Source organism: Mustela nigripes, unplaced genomic scaffold (genome assembly GCF_022355385.1).
Source record: "Mustela nigripes isolate SB6536 unplaced genomic scaffold, MUSNIG.SB6536 HiC_scaffold_148, whole genome shotgun sequence".
NCBI classification, from domain to species: Eukaryota; Metazoa; Chordata; class Mammalia; order Carnivora; family Mustelidae; genus Mustela; species Mustela nigripes.
Genome location: NW_026739562.1, coordinates 8,193,369 through 8,214,534, shown reverse-complemented (window position 1 = coordinate 8,214,534; position 21,166 = coordinate 8,193,369). Strand labels below are relative to the sequence as shown.

The 21,166-nt window shown below is 60.4% G+C and overlaps 1 protein-coding gene across 11 annotated transcripts in view; it reads right to left on the bottom strand.

The window, feature by feature from the left end:
• Positions 1-299: 299 nt before the first annotated feature.
• Positions 300-21,166, bottom strand: part of LOC132008377 (diacylglycerol kinase zeta) — a 42,430-nt gene continuing 21,563 nt past the window's right edge. For 3 of the 11 annotated variants that reach the window (XM_059386905.1, XM_059386909.1, XM_059386910.1), the window contains exons 2-31: positions 12,135-12,243; positions 11,629-11,724; positions 11,233-11,310; positions 10,069-10,125; positions 9,601-9,669; positions 8,612-8,683; positions 8,382-8,498; positions 8,194-8,265; positions 7,862-7,957; positions 7,497-7,579; positions 7,335-7,395; positions 7,100-7,213; positions 6,863-7,003; positions 6,222-6,300; positions 5,994-6,049; positions 5,736-5,798; positions 5,558-5,631; positions 5,359-5,470; positions 4,835-5,034; positions 4,564-4,664; positions 4,385-4,464; positions 4,227-4,299; positions 4,055-4,095; positions 3,454-3,593; positions 2,677-2,708; positions 2,421-2,464; positions 1,802-1,922; positions 1,682-1,715; positions 1,385-1,484; positions 300-1,058 (exon numbers count right to left, since the gene is read on the bottom strand). In XM_059386905.1, coding sequence (XP_059242888.1) covers positions 942-1,058; positions 1,385-1,484; positions 1,682-1,715; positions 1,802-1,922; positions 2,421-2,464; positions 2,677-2,708; positions 3,454-3,593; positions 4,055-4,095; positions 4,227-4,299; positions 4,385-4,464; positions 4,564-4,664; positions 4,835-5,034; positions 5,359-5,470; positions 5,558-5,631; positions 5,736-5,798; positions 5,994-6,049; positions 6,222-6,300; positions 6,863-7,003; positions 7,100-7,213; positions 7,335-7,395; positions 7,497-7,579; positions 7,862-7,957; positions 8,194-8,265; positions 8,382-8,498; positions 8,612-8,683; positions 9,601-9,669; positions 10,069-10,125; positions 11,233-11,310; positions 11,629-11,724; positions 12,135-12,243 — 2,632 coding nt within the window. In that variant the 3' untranslated portion in view covers positions 300-941. Of the gene's footprint in view, positions 1,059-1,384; positions 1,485-1,681; positions 1,716-1,801; positions 1,923-2,420; positions 2,465-2,676; positions 2,709-3,453; positions 3,594-4,054; positions 4,096-4,226; positions 4,300-4,384; positions 4,465-4,563; positions 4,665-4,834; positions 5,035-5,358; positions 5,471-5,557; positions 5,632-5,735; positions 5,799-5,993; positions 6,050-6,221; positions 6,301-6,862; positions 7,004-7,099; positions 7,214-7,334; positions 7,396-7,496; positions 7,580-7,861; positions 7,958-8,193; positions 8,266-8,381; positions 8,499-8,611; positions 8,684-9,600; positions 9,670-10,068; positions 10,126-11,232; positions 11,311-11,628; positions 11,725-12,134; positions 12,244-12,597; positions 13,333-17,689; positions 17,791-21,166 lie in introns of those variants that run through there. The other 8 variants (XM_059386906.1, XM_059386912.1, XM_059386913.1 and 5 more) reach the window with 6 other exon arrangements.

Sequence of the window (21,166 nt, the reverse complement as noted above, 5' to 3'; positions counted from 1 at the left end):
CAAGTGGGCCGAAGAATCCAGGCCTCGCCCCCCGCCCCACCTCTCTTTCACTTTCATTGTTGTCGTCCCTGCGGGAAGCGGGAAGCGAGAGGAAATCAGCTCCTCCCCCGGCCCCGCCGAGCCGCGCAGCCAGGCAGAGGTCAGGTCCCGGGCAGGCCCTGAGACCCCACCCCCAAACGCGAACCAGGAACGCCCCCCTCCACACACACAAGAAAAGAGTCTGGGTCCGGGGTGTCCAGCCTCCCCACCACCAGACCCCGCTGCTTCTGGAAGACCTCCTCCGCAAGTAAAGAAGAGCAGAAAGGAAAAAAATCCTCTTTACTGAGTCACACCCAGCTGTAAACATGTCAGAGCCCCCACTCCAACCCCCAGGCCACACAGTCGGCGGTGATTAAATGACTGGGTACACGGGGAGGGTCTCTGGGGGTGGGCACCAAGCGGGGCAGCGGCGCAAACGCGGCAGGTTCTGCGCTTCCGGGAGGAAGCTCCCGGGGAGGGTGGATGAGGCAGGAGATGGGCCCAGGCTGCCAGGCTCAGGCAGGGCCCTCACCAACCCGGTGGCTTAGTAACCCTCTTCCCGAAGGCTCTCTGACAGGGTCCCCGGCCCCGCTGCCCTCCCCCTGTAGCCCAAGGCCCAGGGAGGGCACCCGTGGTGGGGAGGGTGAGGGCCGCCCTGAAGTGGTCCAGCCCCAGCCCCCTCAAAGGCCTGCTCCGTCCAGTGCAGGCTCCTGTTCCCCTGTCAGCCCGGGGTCAGGTTGAGGCCTCAGGCCACAGGTGAGATACCCCAGCTCCTCAGAGTCCAGCCCTAGCCTGGGCAGCTCCTCAGGGGGCAGCACGGGGCTCCTTCCCTGGGGCACGGGTCCCCCCGTGGTCATCCGACTGGAATGTGGCAGTGAGGGGGCGATGGGGGGCTCCCCCTCTGGTGGCCGCGGGTCTCGCGGCTACACAGCCGTCTCCTGGTCCTCCCGCTGGACCATCTGGTAGTGCTGCCGGTTCTCCAGGTAGGCGGCCAGCTCCGTGTCCTGGGCCTTCTCCGCCCGCTGCCGGGGAGTGTCACCCTGGGGTGGGGGGCGGAGGGGCAGCAGGCATCACTTCTGGGGCCTCGGGAGATGGCTGGGGACCTCCCCTCCAGGTGGCCAGTGAGGAGAGGAAATGCTTCAAAGGACAGGCAGTCATGGGCCCTCCATCCCCCCCCCCCCCCCCCCGCCTTCACCCCCTCCCCCCTGCACCGTGGGCTCAGGTTTCTCAGAATCCAGACGGTGTTGGTTAAAGAACAGCTTCCAGTCCTAAAAGGCAGCCCTTCTCCATGGCTCCTGCTCACAAGGGCAGGAGCTGGGGACAGGGCTGCCCTGTGCCCAGGTGGACGCCCTGCATGGCTGCTCACCTGCTGGTCCGTCTTCATGAGGGAGGCCCCCGCCTCCACGATGTAGTGGCAGATGGTGCGCTGGCCCAGGGCTGCCGCCTGGTGCAGACAGGTCTCCCCGCTGTGGAAACAGTCTGGCTGTGGACCCCCGTCCTGTCCTCGGGGTCCTCTTGTCTGCCTCCAGTGGGCGATCAGAGAAGGGAGCTTGGGGCTGAGGGGCAAGGGATGGTGCCTGGCAGGGTTTCTAGGCTCTGACCCGCTGAGTGGGAGGGGCTGGAAGATGGGGCAGTTTCCAGTCTGGCACACCCAGATACTCACTTCTCCTCCACAGCGTCAAGGATCTCTGGGGGTGCTGGAGGAGAGGGGACAGGGCAGTCAGAGAAGACTGGCAGCCTCCCGCCTTGGCCCTAGCCCAGGCCCCCTGGTGGCCCAGCTCACCGTGGTCCAGCAGGTAGCGGACCACATCCTTGCTGCCCGTGCTGACGGCATGATGCAGGAGCGTTCGACTCTGCTCGTCCCGGTGCATAAGGTCGCCCCCAGCTCGGTGCAGCTCCTGGAGCTGAGGGCAGGGGACAGAGCAGGGCTGGGGCTCCTCTGGGCCACTTTCCTGCCAGCCACAGAAATGTCCCCCAGTGCACAAAGGTCGTAGGCCTGACACTAGGGTGCTCACACACATCATCCCTCGGGGTGTGTGGGGGGGTCTTTCTGGAGTGCAGGGGAGAGACCCTGGGCTTCTGGACTCCTCAGGAGGACAGACCCTCAAGCTCCGGGGCCGGTGGATCCCCTAAGACTCGCTCCTTCCTGAATACTGGGGAAAGGCAGACTGTGCTAAGCCTCTATGAAGGGACACTGTGAGGGAGACGGGGGCAAGGCGGAATGCGGCAATCACCACGGAGACCCTGTGGAGGGGCATCCCATCACAGATGACAGCTCCTTCACAGACTAACTTGGCCCCACCCAGAGGCCCTGACCTCCCTGGGTGCGACCTCCCGGCTGCAGCTGCAGAGCCATGGGGCCACGGGGCCACGGGGCAGAGAAGCCCAGCCCTGGCTAGTACCTTACAGAAGTTGTTCCTCTTGGCAGCCTCAATCAGCTCCTCACCTGCACAGAACACCTGCCGTCACACTCGGGGGCTGCAGACCCGACCCTGCGTGGGTGCACAGATGTGCCGGCCCCACGTGTGGGTCTGCCTGGGGAGCCCACGCTAGGCTGGGGGTGGGGTGACCCCAGGGCTCTGGCGGGCTGTGGCTGCAGCAGGCTGCGTGTGTGGGCTCCACCTCCACCCCGGACCAGGGAGAAGGGCTAGGCCTCACCTTTAGGGGGCGCCGTATCCCCTGGCAGTGACCTGCAAGCAGAGCAGGATGAGATGGGACCCAGAGACCGTTGTCACCCCCCCACCAGGGGGTGCCCTGTGTTCTGTCAAGTTTATTGAGTGCCCCCTACAGAGCAGGCCCTGTGCCAGGAGCCAGCCACACAGCAGAGAACACGACACACGGAGAGCTTGCTCTCACGGAGCTTACATTCTAGTGAGGGAGACACACAAGTCAACACATAAATCAGGCCTTCTCAGAGCAGGAAGGGCTACGAAGAGCACAAGACACTGGGGTGGTATGATCTCACAAGCAACGTCAGCTGGGGTTCCTGGGGAGACTTCTCTGGGGAGGGAACCCCCAAGCTGAGGCCTGAGTGGAGCAGGGAGCTTGGCGAGAAATGGGGGACCTTTCTGAGGTGGCAAGAAAAGGGCAGGGGCCAGCACCCTGGAGGCCACAAAGGGCCAGGAAGAGCACGGCACCGGGCAGTGGGGAAGAACGTGAGGTTGGAGGCTCCAGCCCGGGCTGCTGTGCTCGGATGCTGGGGGACAGCACACAGGACTCGCAGAAGAGAGATCAGAGGGGGAGCCCAGGTCTCCAGCCAGCGCAGCTTTGGGAAGGTTTGGTTCTCTGCCAGTGACTCCATCAGGGAAGGTCTGTAGGGACCCAGCAGCTAGCAGGACACCGGACACATGTCTGGCGCCGAAGGCAGGATGTCAGGAGGTACCGGCTTGTAGGTGGGGTTTCGAGCCAGGGGGCTGGAGGAGACGCAGGACTCACCGGAGTGTGGGTGAGCAGGGAGAGGTGGGGAGGGGGGAAGTGGGGGTTGGGAGGTCAGGCCGGGCCGATGCCCCCAGCAGCTCAGGGTCCAAGATATAAATCTCGTCCTGTGCGATCTCCGTCACATAGTTGAGGTGTTCCTGTGGGTGGGGAGGTCAGGGGCCAAGAGTCAGGACCTCCCAGGGTAGCCGATGCGGGCAGTGCAGACGCAGCCAGGCCGGAAAGGCCTCCGCCAGGAGCAGAGATAGCCGCAGGTGGAAGCTGGGTGAGGGGACCCTGCCAGTCTCTCTTCCCCTTGCCTTCCCAGCTCCTTCCCATGCTAAGCCTCTGCCTGGGTCACCTAGCACCTGGCCAGAAGTGCCTCCACCTCTGGAGCTCACTGGGTGGCCCCTGTGCTCCAAAGCCCATGCCCCCACCCAGCCAGACTTTTCTGGGCATGCCAGCTCCCTGTGCCTGTGGGCAGCGTGACTACATCCTATGTGCGGGTGGGAGCAGATGTGCGGGCTCCATCCAGCAGGACAACAAGTGGACCCGTCTGTGAGGCTGTGGGCCAGAGGTAGAGAGGCCCCTGGGCTGGCCTGAACGACCGCAAGCTGCTCACCTGGGCCCGGTCGATCCTGTAGAAGCGGCTGGCAGTGGTGGCTGTGAGGGAGCAGAGAGCTGTCTGAGGTGGGAGGAGGCCCTTATCCAGGCCTCGAGAGTCTGCTACCCCACCAGGAGCCCTTTGGGAGGGGGCAGGACACAACCCAGGACTGCCAGGAGCTGGCACTCACCGTCTAGGAAGCACCACTTGGGGGACAGTTTCTGGCAGGTAGGGGACTTGGCTCCAGCACCTTCGGGCTCCTGCTGAGAGAAGCCAAGGCCAGGAGTTGGCAGAGAATAGAAACTAGGGCGGGTGGGCCCACACCAGGCCAGTTCCTGACCCCCTCACCTGCTGGAGCCTCTCGATGTGGGCACGGCAGAGCTCCAGGTCGCTGTCTCCAGGGACCACCACAGTGCCCAACGGCACGGCTGGGGGACAGAGCAGGCCGTCAGCAGCTGGCTGTTCCCCCTCAGCCCCCTGCCCCGCCCTCAGGGCCCTCAGTGGCTCCTTGCCCGCCTGCCACTCACAGGCCTCCTTGAGCTGTTCCTTGTCGTAATGCAGGGCCTCGTAGTCGTGCATGCTGACTCTGCTCACCTGGACCCGCAGCTGCTCGGGCACGGGCTGCTGGCTGGGGCGTGGGCGGCAAGAGGGCACTCGGGAAGGGTCCTCAGCTGGGCGCCGCACCCAGGGGCCCCGCCCCATCTCCCCGAGGCACAGCGACGCGGAGGCCCCTGTCCAGCTGGGGAAACCGCAGCTCGAGAGAGGGGCAGAGTGGCGGTGGCCAGGAGGGGAACGTACTCGCTGTGCAGGGGGGCGGCGCTCCGCCGCTTGGCCTTCTGCACCATGGTGGCCTGGTTACGCAGGGCGATGCGAATGCGTGAGGCTGCGAGCTTGCAGGGCTCACCGTCCACCTGCACCGGGATGGCCTTGGACGTGGTGAGCACCACCTCACGGCACTGTGTCAGCCGCTCGCCGTGCCCGCCCACCTGCAGCGCCGCCTGTGGGTGCAGAAGGCTCAGGTCAGGAACCGGGGCAGGGTTAGTGGGGCCCCGGGCTCCATTCTCTGCAAGGATGCTCCAGCCAGGGAACACAGTGACAGTAGCCCCCCAGAGAGTCTCCCCCCAGAGACGGGAGGGGAGAGAGAGACCCTGGTCAGAGAAAGAGGGGGAGACGCCAGCTAGAGAGATGAGAATGAATTCTCCCATCTTGGCTGGTGAAGGGAAGTTTCGTGGTCCCCCCACCTTTCCATCTTGGGCCAGTGTTCCTGGTCACTGTGGGGACAGAGCCAGGGCTCCAGGCAAGTCCCATGTTGGCCCACTCACCAGGGATGTCATGGTAAAGCCAATGACCTCGAGGTAGCCATCGTCGTGCCGCTGGGGCTCAAATTCATGGTGCTCCCCAGGGTGGCCCCAGGGCATGGTGCCTGCACAGTACCTGGAGGGGACGGCAACACAAGGACCCTCAGAGGACAGTCGTGCAGGTTGGACACATCGGGGCGCACACAGAGCCTCCCCTCCTCACCTGGGGATGTTCAGGAAAACGATGCACTGGGGTTTTAGGTCGTGAATCTTGGGGGTCAGGTCAGTCCCGTCACACTGCAGGCAGGAACAGGGAGCGGGTGTGGGATGTGTACCGGTGCCGAGGCGGCCTCCCTCCCCGCCAGGCCCGCCCACTCTGCCTGCCAGCCTGGCCCACTTACCACCACTCGGATGTGCTTGGCCAAGTCCTTAGAGCTGCCCATCAGGAAGTCAGAGAAGGCTGTCTGTGGGAGACAGAGGGCGTCACCATCTGGTGACAGGGACTTTCTCTCACCATTGCCGACAGGGGCCCGTGGGCCGGCAGAGACCCGTATGCAGGGTGTACAGGCGGCAGAACAGTGGGCATGGGGAGGGAGTGGGAGTGGCCGGGGGGGGGGTGTGAGAGGAGGGTGCCTGTTGCCAGCTGACCCCAGACTCACCCCGGCATAGAACATCTTATTCCGAAAGCGGCTGTTGAATTTCTCTGGGTTGGCCTCTGGGTGGCGACAAGAAATAGGGGACAGTCAGTCTGACCTGCTGGGGCTTCCCAGGCTGGGGTAGGATAGAGGGCTGGGAACTGCCCGGGGGCAAGTTCTGACCCTCTTGGGAACCTCCTGTATGCCCCCCTCTCCAGCCTCCTGATGCCTTCCCAGCAAGTGGTTGCCCACCTCGAGACTCATGAAACTCCAGGGTGACGTGGGCATCAAAGCCCAGGCTGAAGTAATTGTTGAAGACATCCAGGGGCAGCTGGAAAAAGGTCAAGGGCCCAGCATGAGGGCTGGACCTCACAGCTACCTCCTTGCTCTGGCTTGCTCAGGGCCAGGGGCCACCAGGCTGGCTCGGTCCATGCAGTTCTGGAAGCTTTTCCCAGTTAACAGCTCTTCCCTCTAGCCTGCAGCCTGCCTCAGGGTCTGCCCTCTCAGCTCCCAGCATCCATGGGGCTCCTTCAAGTGCCCAGTATATAAAACGCCTGGGGCCCTGCAGGCACTCTCTTCCCCGGCTTTCCAACCACCCCCCAACACTTCTTCCCAAAGTGCCATATTCTGGAGGAGCTCCATGAGGACGAGGACTTTGTTTTCTCGGTGCTTAACATGGTGCCTGGCATGTGGTGGATATTCAGGAACTATCTGCCCAGTAGCTGAATAATGGCTAGCTTGCGGGGGTACCGCTGTTACCATTGCCCAGGAGAGGATGAAAGTCTAGGGGAATGAAGAGATTTGTCCAAAGCCCCAGAACCGGCAAGTAGGGGAGAACGCTTACCCTGCTGCCCCCACAGCGGCCGCCCCCACACTGGCCCTGGCCAGCCTACCCGGTCAGTGGCGCCCTCGTCGCGCTCCTCCGGCCCCGCGTCGGGGTTGGGCTCAGCGCGGAGGTCCCAGCGGTCTAGCTGCACCACGTTGCCCTCCTCCACGTGGGAGAGGATCTTGGACACGGGCTCATCCGTGTAGCCCTGGTGGGACAAGGCAGGAACTGAACCTCTCCAGGGGAGAGGGCCCCCCAGCCGCTCAGCCCACCCCTGCCCCGCTCCCCGCCTGTGGGCTCTTACCCCACCCCAGTTGAGGGTACGGGCCAAGTCATTGCCAGTGCCCAGGGGCAGAATGGCAACAGGTGGCGGGGGCTTTAAGCGCAGCTGGTCCAGAGTGGAGAGGATCCAGCCGACCTGGAGGGAGAGGGGCAGAGCAGAAGAGGCCGGGGCAGAGCAGAAGAGGCCGGGTCAGACCCGTGTGGTCCAGGCTTCGGCCCCTCGCCTGAGCAGCCCGAGGAGCGGCCACAGGACTCACCGTGCCGTCACCTCCACACGCCAGGATCCGTAGGTTGTGCACTTTGCGGTACATCTCCAGCCTGGAGCCAGAGGACGGAACAGAGTCAAGGTGTGTGGGACTGAGCCCCTGTGCCGGGCAAGCCCTCCCCACCATCTCCACAGGGCCGCAGCAAGCACTTACGCCTCCTTGGGGCCTCCCTGGCTCAGGTCAAACACTTGTCGGGGGTTGAGATACCACAGGAAGGACTGGATGATCTTAGCGCCCTGCAGGGGACCAGGGGAGTCAGTCAGGGCCTGCTGGCCGCAGTGGAGAGCAGCACCCGAGAAGGACGCTATAGGAACCAGGCCCAGTAGGGCCAAGGGGTGGAGACAGGCTCCTGTCTCTGGGTCACAGGGATGGGGCAGAAGCTGCAATGGGACCTGGGAGCAGCTGCTGGGGATGGGGGCAGGGGTGAGGAGGGGGTGGTGAGGAGGAGGGGTGCGGAGCCTGAGCCCACTCCTCCCCTGCAGGCTCTCCATGGAGCGGAGCAGGGCAGCCATGCGTACCTGGTTGCCCCCACTCTTGGGGTTCACAAACACCAGCAGGGGCTTCATGAGGGGAGAGGGGGTGGGCCTGATGATGAAGGGTCTCCAGCGGCCCTCCTTGGAGACAGAGAGACTGTAAGACTCTACCCCAGTTTGGCAGACCTCACCCCCATTCTCGGCAGTGCCCCCTCCCGTTCTGCCGCCCGGGCAGACCTTAAGGTGGGCCTGGCCACAGAGAGGCACCTTGGATCCGGCCTCCCACCCTCCTCTGGGGCCCAGAGCCCACCAGTGGCTGCACTGGCCCAGGGAGCTCAGTACTTCAAGAAACAGGCCCAGTCAGCCCCAGGACCAACCTCTGGCCCTTTCTTGCTAGATTTCCTCTTGAAGGATGCTCTCTTTTTCTTCTTGCTTGCCTTGAGGGTATTCTGGAAGGGAAGCAAGGGCATTGGGGACAGGCAGGTGGGTGGGGGCGGCTGGCAGTGCCCACGTGTGGAGGTGGTGTCCCGGGTGCGGGCGTGTCCCGGGTGCAGGCAGGACTCACCTGTGGCCTGCGGGCGCGGAGGATCCAGGTGGGTGGGATGACCACAGCAGCGTGCACACCCAGGGAGCACGGCTCCTCGATCTGTTGCAGCATGAAGCAGGACACCTTGCTGTGGTACTGGGGGGGGCGGGGAGGGTGCAACTGAGCTGGGCCTGAGCTGACAGCCGGGGGGGCCCCCACCTAATGCCGCCCAGGGAACAGCCTCCGGGGGCTGGGCGAGCACCACTCACGGCCTGCTTGCACCAGGAACAACTGATGGCCACAATCTCCTTGCTATGGAAGGTGAACTTCTGCTGGAAGCCCTAGGGTGGAGAGGGTAGTTGGGGCACCAGTGGCCAGACCCAGAGCAGCAGGCCCAGCCCCTCCTCCGTGGCCAACACTCTCCACCCAGGGAAGTTGAGCCCATTCTTTAAAATTACAACAATTGTCGAATAAGCCTCCAGAGCAGGGAGGCCTGCAATTCTCTGAAGTTAACTCCAAGGAGCTGGGTGCCCACACCCAATCTGCTAGAAGGGGTCACAGCTAACTCCTGCCAGTGGGAATCCCCCCCTGCTGACCCCAAGGCCCGCCAGTATATGCTTAGAGGGCTTCACACTTCTTAACAGCACCTGCCACATTCATTCCCTTGTTCATTCCATGGATGTTTACTGAGGGCCTGCTGTGTGCTGGGCCCTGTGCGCGGCACTGAAGTGAGCAGAGGAAACAGGAGCGAAGCCCCGAGACCTCCTACAGCCTACGCTTACTGAGGGAAACAGCAGAAGCAGATGATGAGTAAGTGACCACCACACTGTGGACTGGGCTCAGGAAGACTGCCCACAGAGTCTGTCTTCAGCCACATCCTCCTCCAGGAAGGCAGGGACCTCATAACCCGACTTGGGGCTCAGCACCCAACAGGGGCTCAACACATACTGTGCTCAGTCACCAAACGAGGCTGTCTACACAATTCTCAGAGGGCGATCGCACGGCTTCTGGGCAGTCCAGATACACTGCACCAGAAACTCGCTTTCTTCCCTGCTCTCCTGCTCCGTCCAGAGACCTGGGTGTTCTGGGACTGACTGGTGCCCTCGGCCAGGCTGGGAGTGAGCCCCAGGACTCTGCACGCACGAGATACCGTCAGCAACGGGCAGGTCACACTGGACACACGGCCTGAGGCTCAGGGGCTGCAGGGGTCAGGTCCGGGGGGCTGCGGGCCAGCCCACCTCCCCGGGCAGAGCCTCACCTTCCCACAGTGCCGACACTTGCCATCCTGGCGTCGCCGGTGTACCCAGTGGTGCCGCACAAAGGTTGGCTGGTGGAGGAAAAGAGAGCATCACTGGAGTGAGGGGTGGAGAGGCGCGAGGCCTGAGTGTGGCCGGCACCCCCAACACGCTAGTGAGGTATGGGGCTGCAGCAGGAAGCTCTCTGAAGCGTGCGTGAGGGGAGAGTGGCTGGAGACTTCTCTCCAGGGCCTCAAGGTGGGGGCAGAAGAGCAAGGAGGCGCAGGAGGCAGGCGGTGCCTCCCCCTCTCTGCAGGTGGGGCCAGCCACACCTTCCCCATCAAGACCCTCTCTGAGCCTCAGCCCTGCACCTCCCTGGGCCCCAGAGTAGCCTCAAAGGGGCTGAGTCCCCCAATGGCACTCTGGAGACGCTGGAAAGTCCACTCAGGAAACTTGGGGCCTCCTTACCGGTGACTACCCTAGGCACTTACCTCACGGATATTCCTGGAGCCTGATTCACGGAAAGACGGCTTACAGCGGAAATTTATCTGTGAAACATTGCAACGACCCCCCAAATGTCAGAACCTCTTTTCAGGGGGTCAGGCATCTAGTCACCTCCTCCAGGAAAGTGTCACCCAGAGTCATCCTCGCAAGGCAGGGATAGCTCCAAATCACCCTGGGAGCCCTCAGAATATGAGACATCTCTTCTCAGAAGCCCTCCTGCACCCCCTGCCTCCTCTCCACTAGTTAGAAGGACCTTTCCTTTCTCTTATTACCTAGGGATGGGGGACATCGGGAGTTTTATGCCCACCTCCCCCACTAAAAGGCAGCATGGTTTACTCCTCCCAGATTTTTCCTTGTCCTCCAGCGCTCGCGGCCGAGGCTCGCGCAGGCACCCTGCTCCTTGCCTGCAGACTTGTGCGGGCTGCTTCCTGGAGACCATTAGCTCATTCCTGGAAACTGCTTTGGTTTCCACCTTGGGCTCTGGACCGCTCAGGGCTATGTTTGTTTCTCTTTTCCCAACTGTCCCTGCTTTAGCCTTAGCATAGTTAATGGGGAAACCTCACTCTAGGAGTCAGGGGCAGGGGCAAGTGGCCCACATTAGCCGTGTTCATGTTGTTCTTATCCTACAGGCTTTCCCATGTGCTGCTGGGGTTTCTGCTGCCTGGGGAGCCCTTGCACCCTCTGTCCGGACCTGCCTCCCCAGTGCTGCCTCTACTTCCCTTTGGAAGCCCAGGGCCCACACGTGCCACCAGCTGTCGATACACTGTGGACAACAGTCCTTAGGGCAGACAGAGCCAAACTGCAGCAAGACAACACCCCTTTCTACATGTGAACTTAGGCACAGGTAAAATGGTGTCCTGGCTGTCACTCATTCGTTCATCCCACTGAGTAAAAGTGAGCCCCACTCTGTGCTAGGTTTGTTTAGGGCAGAGGGGACAGGGTGGATACAAAGCAGAGAGACAGGATTCAAGAGCGGGCATTCCAGCTCCAGGGTCTTTGGCTCTTCCCACCACGCGGGCTGGGACATTCCTGGCAGGCAAGGCTTGTCACGTGAACATGCGTGTGGAGACGCACACGTGTGCACTCTGAGAGGCCTTGGGCACCCAAGGGGGGGGGGGGGGGGGGGGGAGGGGCTGAGGCCCGGTCCTCACCTTCTCCAGCTGTTCGATGCAGGGGGTGTGCACCACGATCTTGCAGGCTGCACACTTTCTCCGGGACACTGATTTCTGCTGCAGAAAATGAAGAGAGGGCCCTGAGGCACCAAGTAACTCCATCCAGAACTCTGCCCCAGGGCGGGAAGAGAGAGCCTTACATGTGCCCCAGCACGGCTGCCCTCTGCTCACTGGGACATCCCAGTTCTGGCCTCAGAGCAGAGCCCCCATTCGTCCTGCCGTCCTTGGGCAGCCCTCAGCAGGGGCGCGCAGGTGACTGTCTTGTTGCCACCTTCCCTTCCAAGGGCTACCACTGCCAGGCCCACAGAGGTCCACCCAGGGCTTCTAGACGCGCCCCACCAGCAGGGGGCAGCCTGCCACCCAGAGCTCACTCACCAGCATCTTAGCTACACAGTACTGCTCCCCAACATAGCAGAAGTCCCCCGACACGTTGGTCTCGAACCAGATGTGTTCCCCATACGTCGCGGACTCCTAGACCACGAGATGAGCGTGCTCAGCGCAAACCCGCTACCCGGCCCATCAGTCAGTCCCCGCCCTGCCCTACCGACTCACCATCCTCCCAAGACAAACCTCCTCCGGCGACCACAATGTACTTTGCTCCATCCTGTTTCCCCACTGTCCTTACTTTTCTTTTTTTGAAGGTTAAAAAAAAGTCTTAAGTAATCTCTACACCCAACGTGGGGCTCAAACTCACAACCCCCGAGCGGAGCCAGCCGGGCGCTCTTCCCACTATCCCTGCTCTTGAGGGCTTGGCTCAAATGTGGCCACCCCAGCAGGTCGGCCCTGGCCCCAAAGGCCCACAGGCTCCTCCTGCAGCTGCCCCCAAGCCCAGCAGGGGCTGGCACCCTCCTGTCCCTCTCTCCCAGCACCCTGCCACTCACGCTCCAGTCCACAGTGCTCCGAATCTGCCGCTCCGGCTCACTGCATGGGGCTCCAGGAGTGGGAGGAGGGGGTGCCAGGTGCTGGAGGCCTGACTTGGTGATGGCTTTCCTACAGAGGAGGAGATCGCTGAGGCCAGCTGAGCGCCTGGAAACTCTGCTTCTCTCCCCCCCCCCCCACCTGGGGTGTCTGTCCTTGCTGCGACTTCAACCCCTGGCCCAGCCAGGGATGGCAACGAGGAAGATAGGGGCCTGCCCCACGGCAGCCCAGGACTCTGATAGGTTCCCTCCAGGAAAACCAGCCCTCCTCACAGCCCCTGTGGGGTGCGCTGGCTTCCAGGCACTGTCTGGAGCTATTCCCCAGAGAGGGGGCGCCCTCGCACCACGCCAAGCCTGGAGGTCCTTCCTGCAGGCCAGCCCCCTCGGGGGTCAGCACACTCGCCCTGCCAGCCGCAGCTATACCTACGCAAGCAGGGCACTCCAGGCCTGGGGTCCTGCCGACTTGCGCCGCAGGGCCACCTGACGCCTGCGGGACAGCGGGCGCACACAGGCGGGCATCGGCGCACCAGCGGGGGTGCCCGAGGCTCTTCGGCCCCCCGCGCTGAGATGCTGGCCTGGAGACCGCTGCTGGCTGAGGCGCCGATAGTAGCCGTGCAGGCCCCACAGGGCACGGTCATACACCGCATCAGCCGGGAGCAGGTGGGAGGAGGCCCGGCGCCGGCGCAGGCAGCGAAGCATGGGCGCGAGGGTGCCCTGGTGTGAGGAGGGCCCCAGACTCCTGGTGCCTGGCTGGGTAGCACTCGGTGCCGCAATGGCCACATCTTCCTCCTCGCTCATGCCTACGAGCCCTGCCAACAGCAGGCGTGTGCCCAGAAGCTGGGGCCCGGCCGCGGCAGGCTGCAGGGTGGGCCCCTCATCCACGATGAAGCGGGGGTTGCAGGCAGGGGGCACGGTGCTGGAGCGCCGGCGGCTGGGAACCCGGGCGCCCCCCCCACAGCTCAGGAGGCAGCCCTGGAGCTGTGCGCTGGAGCGGCGCCGCTGTGCCAGTGAGGAGGACGCCTGCCCGGCGGGGGAGCGGCGTCGGGCCTTGCCTGTGGGCAGCCCCACGCCGCTGAGCCGCCGCTGGCCCTCCCCAGGGCCAGGCACCTTCCGCTGGAAGCGTGTCCTAAAGAAGGTCTCCATGGCAGGGGCAGACAGACAGCTGTGGGGCAGAGACCAGGAGCATCAGGGGCTGTGCCAGGCTGGGGCCTGCCCTGCGCCCAGGAGCCCAGCCACAGCCTCTGCCCTTTGAGTGGACAAGGGACACAGGGAGGAAAGGGGAGGGTCCACGGCCTCTGACCTCCATCAACATGGTGTCTGATGGTACCACGGAATCCTCAGGGGGCCCATCTTTACCACGGGGGGAAGCACTAACACGCTCCCCAGTTATACCCTATGCCGCCCCAGGAGTTATGGGGGAAGGGCTTCCGGCTCCCCATGAGGCTCCCCGTCCAGGCACCATACACCACAAAGCCCTGGCCTTTGGCTCCCTAGCCTGAAGCTGATGGAAAAGAAAAAAGGAAGCTGGAAGCCCGCAGTCCTGGGTCCCAGGTTGCAGTTGGCCTCCTCAGACTGAGGGGCCAAGGACAAGCCTTTTCTTTCCCTCTCTTTGGGCCTTTGTTTGGCTACCGACTCAGGGCAGCCCGGGTTTAGGCGTCCCCTCCCAGGATATGGCACAAACTAAGCTATGATAATAAAATGAGGCTCTCTGAAAAGAAATTCAGTCCAGTTATGCCCCTAGACTCTCTCAGGCGCAAGTCGTGGGGTCAGGTTGAGAGGGCACTCGACGCGGAGAGGATGTGACTTAGGGATCAAAGGGCCCTGGGGACCAAGGCCCTCAAGACCAGGGGAGAGCCACCCCAGGCCTCACGCAGAGGCACCCTATATGGGGAGCAATGAGAAGCCCGAGCCAAGAGGAAAGGGCTCTGGCTGTGCATCTCTATCTAGCTCTGAGGGGCTCCGAGAAAGAACTTTCCTGTTCTAGACTGCTCTGTCTTACTGCGCTGCAGAGGCCTAGTACGCATCTCCCTCATCTTCCTCGTGCGGAAGGCCGGATGAGGTCTGCAAACCCTTCCGGCCCAATGCTAGAAGCTCCAATGCTCCACCCAGAGCTCCCTCCTGAGGGAGGCAGGACCCACAGGATGATCCTTCCTCAAACCATCCTCCCTTGACCTGTGCTGAACATGGGCCCAGCTTCCTTTGCAAGCTCATCTACTCCTGGCTGCCCCTTCTTCACAGGCTGCTGGATTCCTGCACCCTCACTTCTGAACGGTGGGGGAAGGGCAGGAAGCCCAGTAGCCTTGGGTAGGGGAAGAGGACAGGAATACCTTCAGAATGCCCAGGGATGCCTGTGCCCCGCCATCGGGTGGTCTCCTGGGCCCTTGCAGCCACAGAGAGGTCTGAGCCACAGTCATGGGACACCTGCCTAGGCCCGACAAGAGAAACACGTCTGCCTGCTGAGGGCCCGGCAAAAGTCAGGCACGGCTGGTGCAAGCCTTGGACAAACAGGGGTCGACGCTAGGCTAGGCTCAAGGACTCAGGCCCGGGCTGTGCGTCTATTGGCTGTTTCTCCCACCGCCCACTCACAGCCCTGTGAGTCTGGGGGAACAACGCCAGGCTAAAGCCCTGGATGGGTGCGGGGGTATTCAGGGAGGGGCACACAGAGCCAAGGTGTGGGGAGGCAGGGCGCGTGGGGAAGCAGGGTTGGAGACTGCCTGTTACAGGCCCCCGCCTCTGCAGGGGACAGGGAGAAGGGCAGGAGTTAAGCTGGGCGGGCAAGAGGACGGGGCGTGGGCAGAGAGCTCCCGGCTTCCTAATGCAATCAGTATCATCACAGCGAACGTTTATTGAGCTCACCAGGTGCCAGGCACTCTGCTAAGCCCTTCACAAACACACGTGTCATTTTATAAGCCAGAGCGAAGCGGAAGAATAGGTCTGAATCCTGCCATGTTCTTGATGGGAAACTGAGGCACAAGGTGGTAACATGCCTGAAGTCCATAGCGAGTCAATGGGGAGCCAGTGATGGAACCCAAGTCTGCGTGAAGGCAAAGCCTGTACCCCAGAGCGGCGGTGGAGAATAGGCTCCTTCCTTTTGGGCTACAGGGCTGGGGCTGAGTGGGGAAGCCCTAATAAGAGCAATAACAGCCCCACTGACAGAAGACCTACAGTGGAACGGCCCTGAGCTAAGTACTTTAATTTACCGTCACACTTGATCCCCAGCACAACTCTGTGAGGCCTGGACAGGTACAGAATGTGGCCCAGGTCACAAGGCCGGTAAGCGGCAGGACCAGGACCCAAACCCAGGGCTGCCTGACTCCAGACTGTTCAGCACCCACGGAGAGAAGCCTGAAGGCCTGGCTGCTCACTGCTGCCTGGGCGCTGACTTGCCAGCGCTCCCCCAGGGTGTCAGCTTTCCCCAGCCGTCTGGTCAGGCCGCCCTGTGACAGCTGCCCAGCCTGGAGGAGATTAGTCACCCGGACACACCGCCTGATGCTAGTGTCACCCAGAAAACAAAAGGCCACAGTCAGTAGCGGGGAGGTGCTGTGGGCACTCTGAACAGCGATGAGGTCTGGGCCCTGCCTGCTGTCCCAGACCCAAACTGACAAGAGGGGCCGGGGGCGGAGGCCGCCTCATGATAGGGCGGCAGCCGACAGGCGCTCCCATGGCGCTCTGGCCCACACGCTGCTGGGCAGCCCCAAGTGCAACCGTCCTGGGGCCTCATCGGCTGTCTGGCAGCACGGTCCCTATGAGTGGGGAGCAAGGCAGGCTAGGCCAGGCCACTGTTGGGTGACCGTCCCCACACGGGCCTCAGTTTCCTTGTTTGTCCAAGGAGGCTGTGAGACTGGCTGAATTGATCTTTTATGAGAAGCTGTCCAGCAAGGCACCCATGCCTCTGTGCTCCCAGTGCCCCCTCCCTCCCAGGCCCCATGCTTCCTGCTCCTCTGGTCTCCATAGAAACCTCTGTCCTCTGGTCAGCAACAGCCTGATACCAGACTTCCGATCTCTGCTGAGGCTTCTTGTAGGTCCAATGAGAAGCCCTGGCTGGCCTCAGGCCTGTTCCAGCCCTTCCCCACAGCACGGCCCTGAGCGGTAGTATTTTCACACGGCGTGCTCTCCCATCTCCATTGTCCCATGCGTTACGTGGGTAGGTCACTGCAGGAGGCCCCACAGCGTTCTGACACCAAGAGCCGAGCACAACGTCTACCCCCCAGCCTTCTCGTGGGGGACCTGAGAGAAGCCTGTCACACCCAAAGGGGACAGGATGGGAAAGGACTCAAAGGCTCCATGAACCTCCAGCTGGCTGCTGAGAGCCTAGGGAGGGAGGACAAAGGATGCTACAGGAGAGACGCCCATGGTGGCATCGGCCATGTGACCTGGATGAACAGCCCCCAGTGTGTCTACAGGCACCTGCCAGGGGATGAGCAGGCATGTGTGCCCTAGCTTCGCTGGCTACTGGCTAGAAAGAACCAGACTCCCTACCTCCCAGCCCAGACTCTCGAATACCCTATGTTAGTCTCAAGTGGAAAAGCCCAAGGGCTTTGGAATCCTAATCTGCCATTGCTTTCCCGGCCATGGATCAACTAGCCTTTCTGACCCTCAACTTTCTCCTCTGCAAAATGGGGGTACCAACCTAGTTCCGAAGGCTGGTGTAAGGGAGGTTCCGATAAAGTACCTGGTGATACCTGGCAGAGGGCAGGGCCTACACCGGCAGCAGACACAAGGGCCTGTGGATCATGCCACTCCTGGGGTTTGTCTCTGCCCGTGGCCAAAGTGGAAACCCAGAAAGGGAAGTAGGGGAACCCAGGGTGGTCACCACCCACCACATGAAGAATAGAGCCTGACAGCCAGAGTCACCTGGGGATCTGCTCAGCTGTGACATGTCCTCTGCCCCTTGCACCAGGCCCGGCCCCCAGAGGTGCTCACACAGGATACCCCGAGGGATGCGGCTGGGGTTCTCACTCCCTCAGGCTCCTCCCCTCAGGGAAGGCTGGGAATGGCGCACAATGGCCCCATTTCCAGCAGCCCCAGAGCAAGGGCCTGGAGTGGCCTCCCCAGGGGGATACTGGTCAGAAGCCACCTCTGGCTGCTCTGCTCCCACAGCCCGAAGGTCAGAGGGAAGGAGGTGGGGACAGTGGGAAGGGAGCGCAGCCTGGAGCCTGCTGAGACAGGGTCTCCCTCTCTGAAGGTCTTTACTTGCTGAGAGGAGCCTGCTCGCAACAAAACAAAACAAAACAAAAATACACAGCAGGGAGCAGGTGGGCCAGCCCTGCACAGGGCAGCAGGCAGGCCGTAATGTTTACCTCCACAGGGTCCGGTGGGCGCAGGAGCCCAGCCCACCCTTTCCTTTCCCTTCCCTTCCCTCCCCTTTTCCGTCAGCTTCAGAGCCTCATCCAGGAGTGGTGGTGCGTGGACCCACCCAGATCCCTTCCTCCCCAGACCCACCCTGACAGATACAGGAAGGAGGAAGCAGAAGGCTAGGAAGGGTTGGGGAGGAGGGATGGGGAGGAGTCCCCTTTGACCTGATCTAGAAGGCAGGGTGGCAGGCACGAGGTGGCCGAGCGGGTGGGGCCCTGGGGTCCCTTGGGCAGGCGAGCCCCAGCTCTGGCTCCAGCTCCAGGCTGCTGGCCTCTGGCTGAGCAAGTCCTAGTTTGGAGAGCCAGCGCTGTGGCTGCTGCTCTGCCCCCTCCCCCTCGCCACCCTCCTCCCCCCTGCCTGAGCAGCCGTTATGAAAATAACCCCATTGGTAACCAACTGCACTTCCTCTCCCAGCGGTGGCTCCAGGCCCTGCAGCAAGCAGGCGGCCGGTGGGCGGGCGGGCACACACATATCAGTCCTGCCTCCTGGCTTCTCTTCCCAAAGCTCCCAGAGCCAGGCTGAGCAATAGCCCATCGGCCTCCCCTCCACCTGGCACCCGGCAGAGCACACACAGCCCCTGCCTTAGCTCCTGGAGGTTTGGGGAAGCAGAAGTGGGGGGTGGGTCGTGCCCCCTCTGGCCACCGTATGTCCTCTCGTACCCACTGGATAGGTGTTCTGGGGTCTGGAGCAAGCATATGAGACAGCTAATCACTGGTGCCCATCAGAATAACCACAAAAACATATGCGTCGAGGCTTTCACAACTTACAAAGCATGTTTTCATAAGCATTATCAGACAGGACGCTTATGATTCTCCCGCGCGGGGGGCATTATGATCCCAGCTAAATCAACAGGGCCACCTGAGGCTCCCGGAGGCCCAGGACTGTCCGAGCTCAGAAGTGGCTAACCTGGGGCTGATCAACCCAGGTCTCCCGGCCCTGCCAAGGGGGCCTGCCAGAGCTGCCCTGCTCATGTCCCGGAGAGGCCAGCCCATGTCACACTCACACTGTCCAGAATGCCACCCCTCTCCAGCTTACACTCCTGGCTCTCTAGGGTCGAGAGTGGCAGCCCTCACACGTCCACCACCCCTTGACACTCTTTAAAATTACTGACGATCCCCAAAAGATTTTGTTTACGGGGGTTAGAGCTACTGCTCTTTACCGTATTAGTAATTAAAACTGAGGGGGCGCCTGGGTGGCTCAGTTGTTAAGAAGCTGCCTTCTGCCTTGTCTCAGGTCAGGATGGAGCCCCCATCGGGCTCCCTGCTCAGTGGGAAGCCTACTTCTCCCTCTCCCACTCCCTGTTTGTGCTCCTGTTCTCGCTGTCTCTCTGTCAAATAAATAAATAAAATAAAAAGAAATTAAAACAGAGAGATTTAAAATATATGGACTCATCTAAAAACAATAAACTCCTGGGTACCTCAGTCTGTTAAGTGCCTGCCTTTGGGTCAGGTCATGATTGCAAGGTCCTGGGATCGTGCCTCCTGTCGGGTTCCCTGCTCAGCGGGGAGCCTGCTTCTCCCTGTCCCCCTGCTTGTGTTCTCTCTGTGTGCTTCTCTCTCAAATAACTAAATAAAATCTTAAAACAAAAATAAAAACAAAATCAAAACCCCCCAATAAGCTCATTATGTGTTAACATAAATAACACATACTTTTCTTTTAAAACACAAACTGTATTTTCTTAAAAAAAAAAATAGCTAGAGGAGTGTCATTGTTTTAATTTTTGCAAATCTCTTTAATTTCTGGTTTAATAGAAAACAGCTGGATTCCCCAACTGCCTCTGCAGCCAGTCTGTTGTGATACGTTTCAGTAGAGCATGTGAAGAAAATTCTGCCTCCCTCTGACATGTCATTAGAAGATAAGTATTTTTTTTTTTAAAGATTTTATTTATTTATTTGACAGAGAGAGTTCACAGTAGACAGATAGGCAGGCAGAGAGAGAGAGAGGGAAGCAGGCTCCCTGCTGAGCAGAGATCCCGATGCGGGACTCGATCCCAGGATACTGAGATCATGACCTGAGCCGAAGGCAGCGGCTTAACCCACTGAGCCACCCAGGCGCCCAGAAGATAAGTATTTTAATGGGCTTTTCAGGCAGTGATGGATGTTCTTCTTTGCCACTATATCACAATATGACAAGTGGTCGTTTCTTAAAGGTTAGTGGCTATGTGGAGTCTGAAACTGTATCAATGAACTTTTTTTTTTTTTTTTAAGATTTTATCTATTCATTTGACAGACAGAGATCACAAGTAGGCAGAGAGGCAGGCAGAGAGAGAGGAAGGGAAGCAGGCTCCCTACTGAGCAGAGAGCCTGATACGGGGCTCCATCCCAGGACCCTGAGATCATGACCTGGGCTGAAGGCAGAGGCTTTAACCCACTGAGCCACCCAGGCGCCCCATCAATGAGCTTTTCACTCTTGTATTCTGAATTCTGTAACATGGAGCATTGGAAAATATATTTTAGTGAGTTATGCAGATCTGCCAAATGTTGACACATTTCCTTATACAAAATCAAGAACTCACACTTGCTAACATCACCACTGGTCTCCTCAGAAAAGTCCTTAAAGTCCTGGGAAACTGTCAGGCCCTAGACAGTGGATACAAGGTTTCTAAAATTCTAGTTTTTGTTTTTCTAAGGCTCAAAGTTTACCATTAGCAACAAATACTGATACTGGTTTTGAAGTGGCAAGCTCACTTCATTCATTTCTGAGAATATGTCTGCCAGATACCCAAGTCTGAAGACTTCTGTCTGTCAGGTGTTCTTTCATGTTAAAATGGTATTCCTTAAAACACGTTAACTTGCACAGCTTGCAACTCAGCTACAAAGCTGCTTTTCAAGGGGCGCCTGGGTGGCTCAGTGGGTTAAAGCCTCTGCCTTTGGCTCAGGTCACGATCACCCAGGTCACGATCACCTGGGATTGAGGCCCGCATTGGCTCTCTGCTCAGCAGGGAGCCTGCTTCCCCCTCTCTCTGCCTGCCTCTCTGCCTACTTGTGATCTCTGTCAAATAAATTAAAAAAAAAAAAAAAAATCTTAAAAAAACCCCAAACCTGCTTTTCAAGACAACCGTCACAGTCCGGATTGCAGCAAAACTGCCTCCTCCACACAGAATATGTGGAAAGAGGTAGACTCGAGGATTTGGACTTTGTAAAGTTAATACTTTTTGTTGCATCTTGCTGTCGTGAGCGGGAGGCATACAACGGCTTCCAGTCTACGTTGGGGCCACTGCCTCGGTTTGTGCCCAAGTTCCAAGCTGTTTCACTCCACCCTTGCCTCTGAGGCGTGGGTACGACTGTTAACGTGGTGAAAAGGGCATGAGCCAGGGTAGCTCTGAAAGTACAATTCTGCAAATAGTGTTGATAGCTCCAACCCTCTGCAAGGGTCGAGGGCACCCCCAGGACTTTGGGAACCACTAGTTCAGAAGGAACTCCAAATCCTCTGGCCTGGCAAATGTGGTTTCCGTGCGGCAGTAACTCAGCCTCCTATGCTGACAAAAACCGGGTTCTAACCCAGCCATCCTCTCCTCTGTCCTGCACTCTGGCCGCGCACAGCCCACCTTCTGCCTGGAATACCGGCCCCTTCCCCCCTGCTCACAGCTGCCCAGCCAAGAAGATACCACTCCCACCGGTCACCTCACACTAATTATTCGG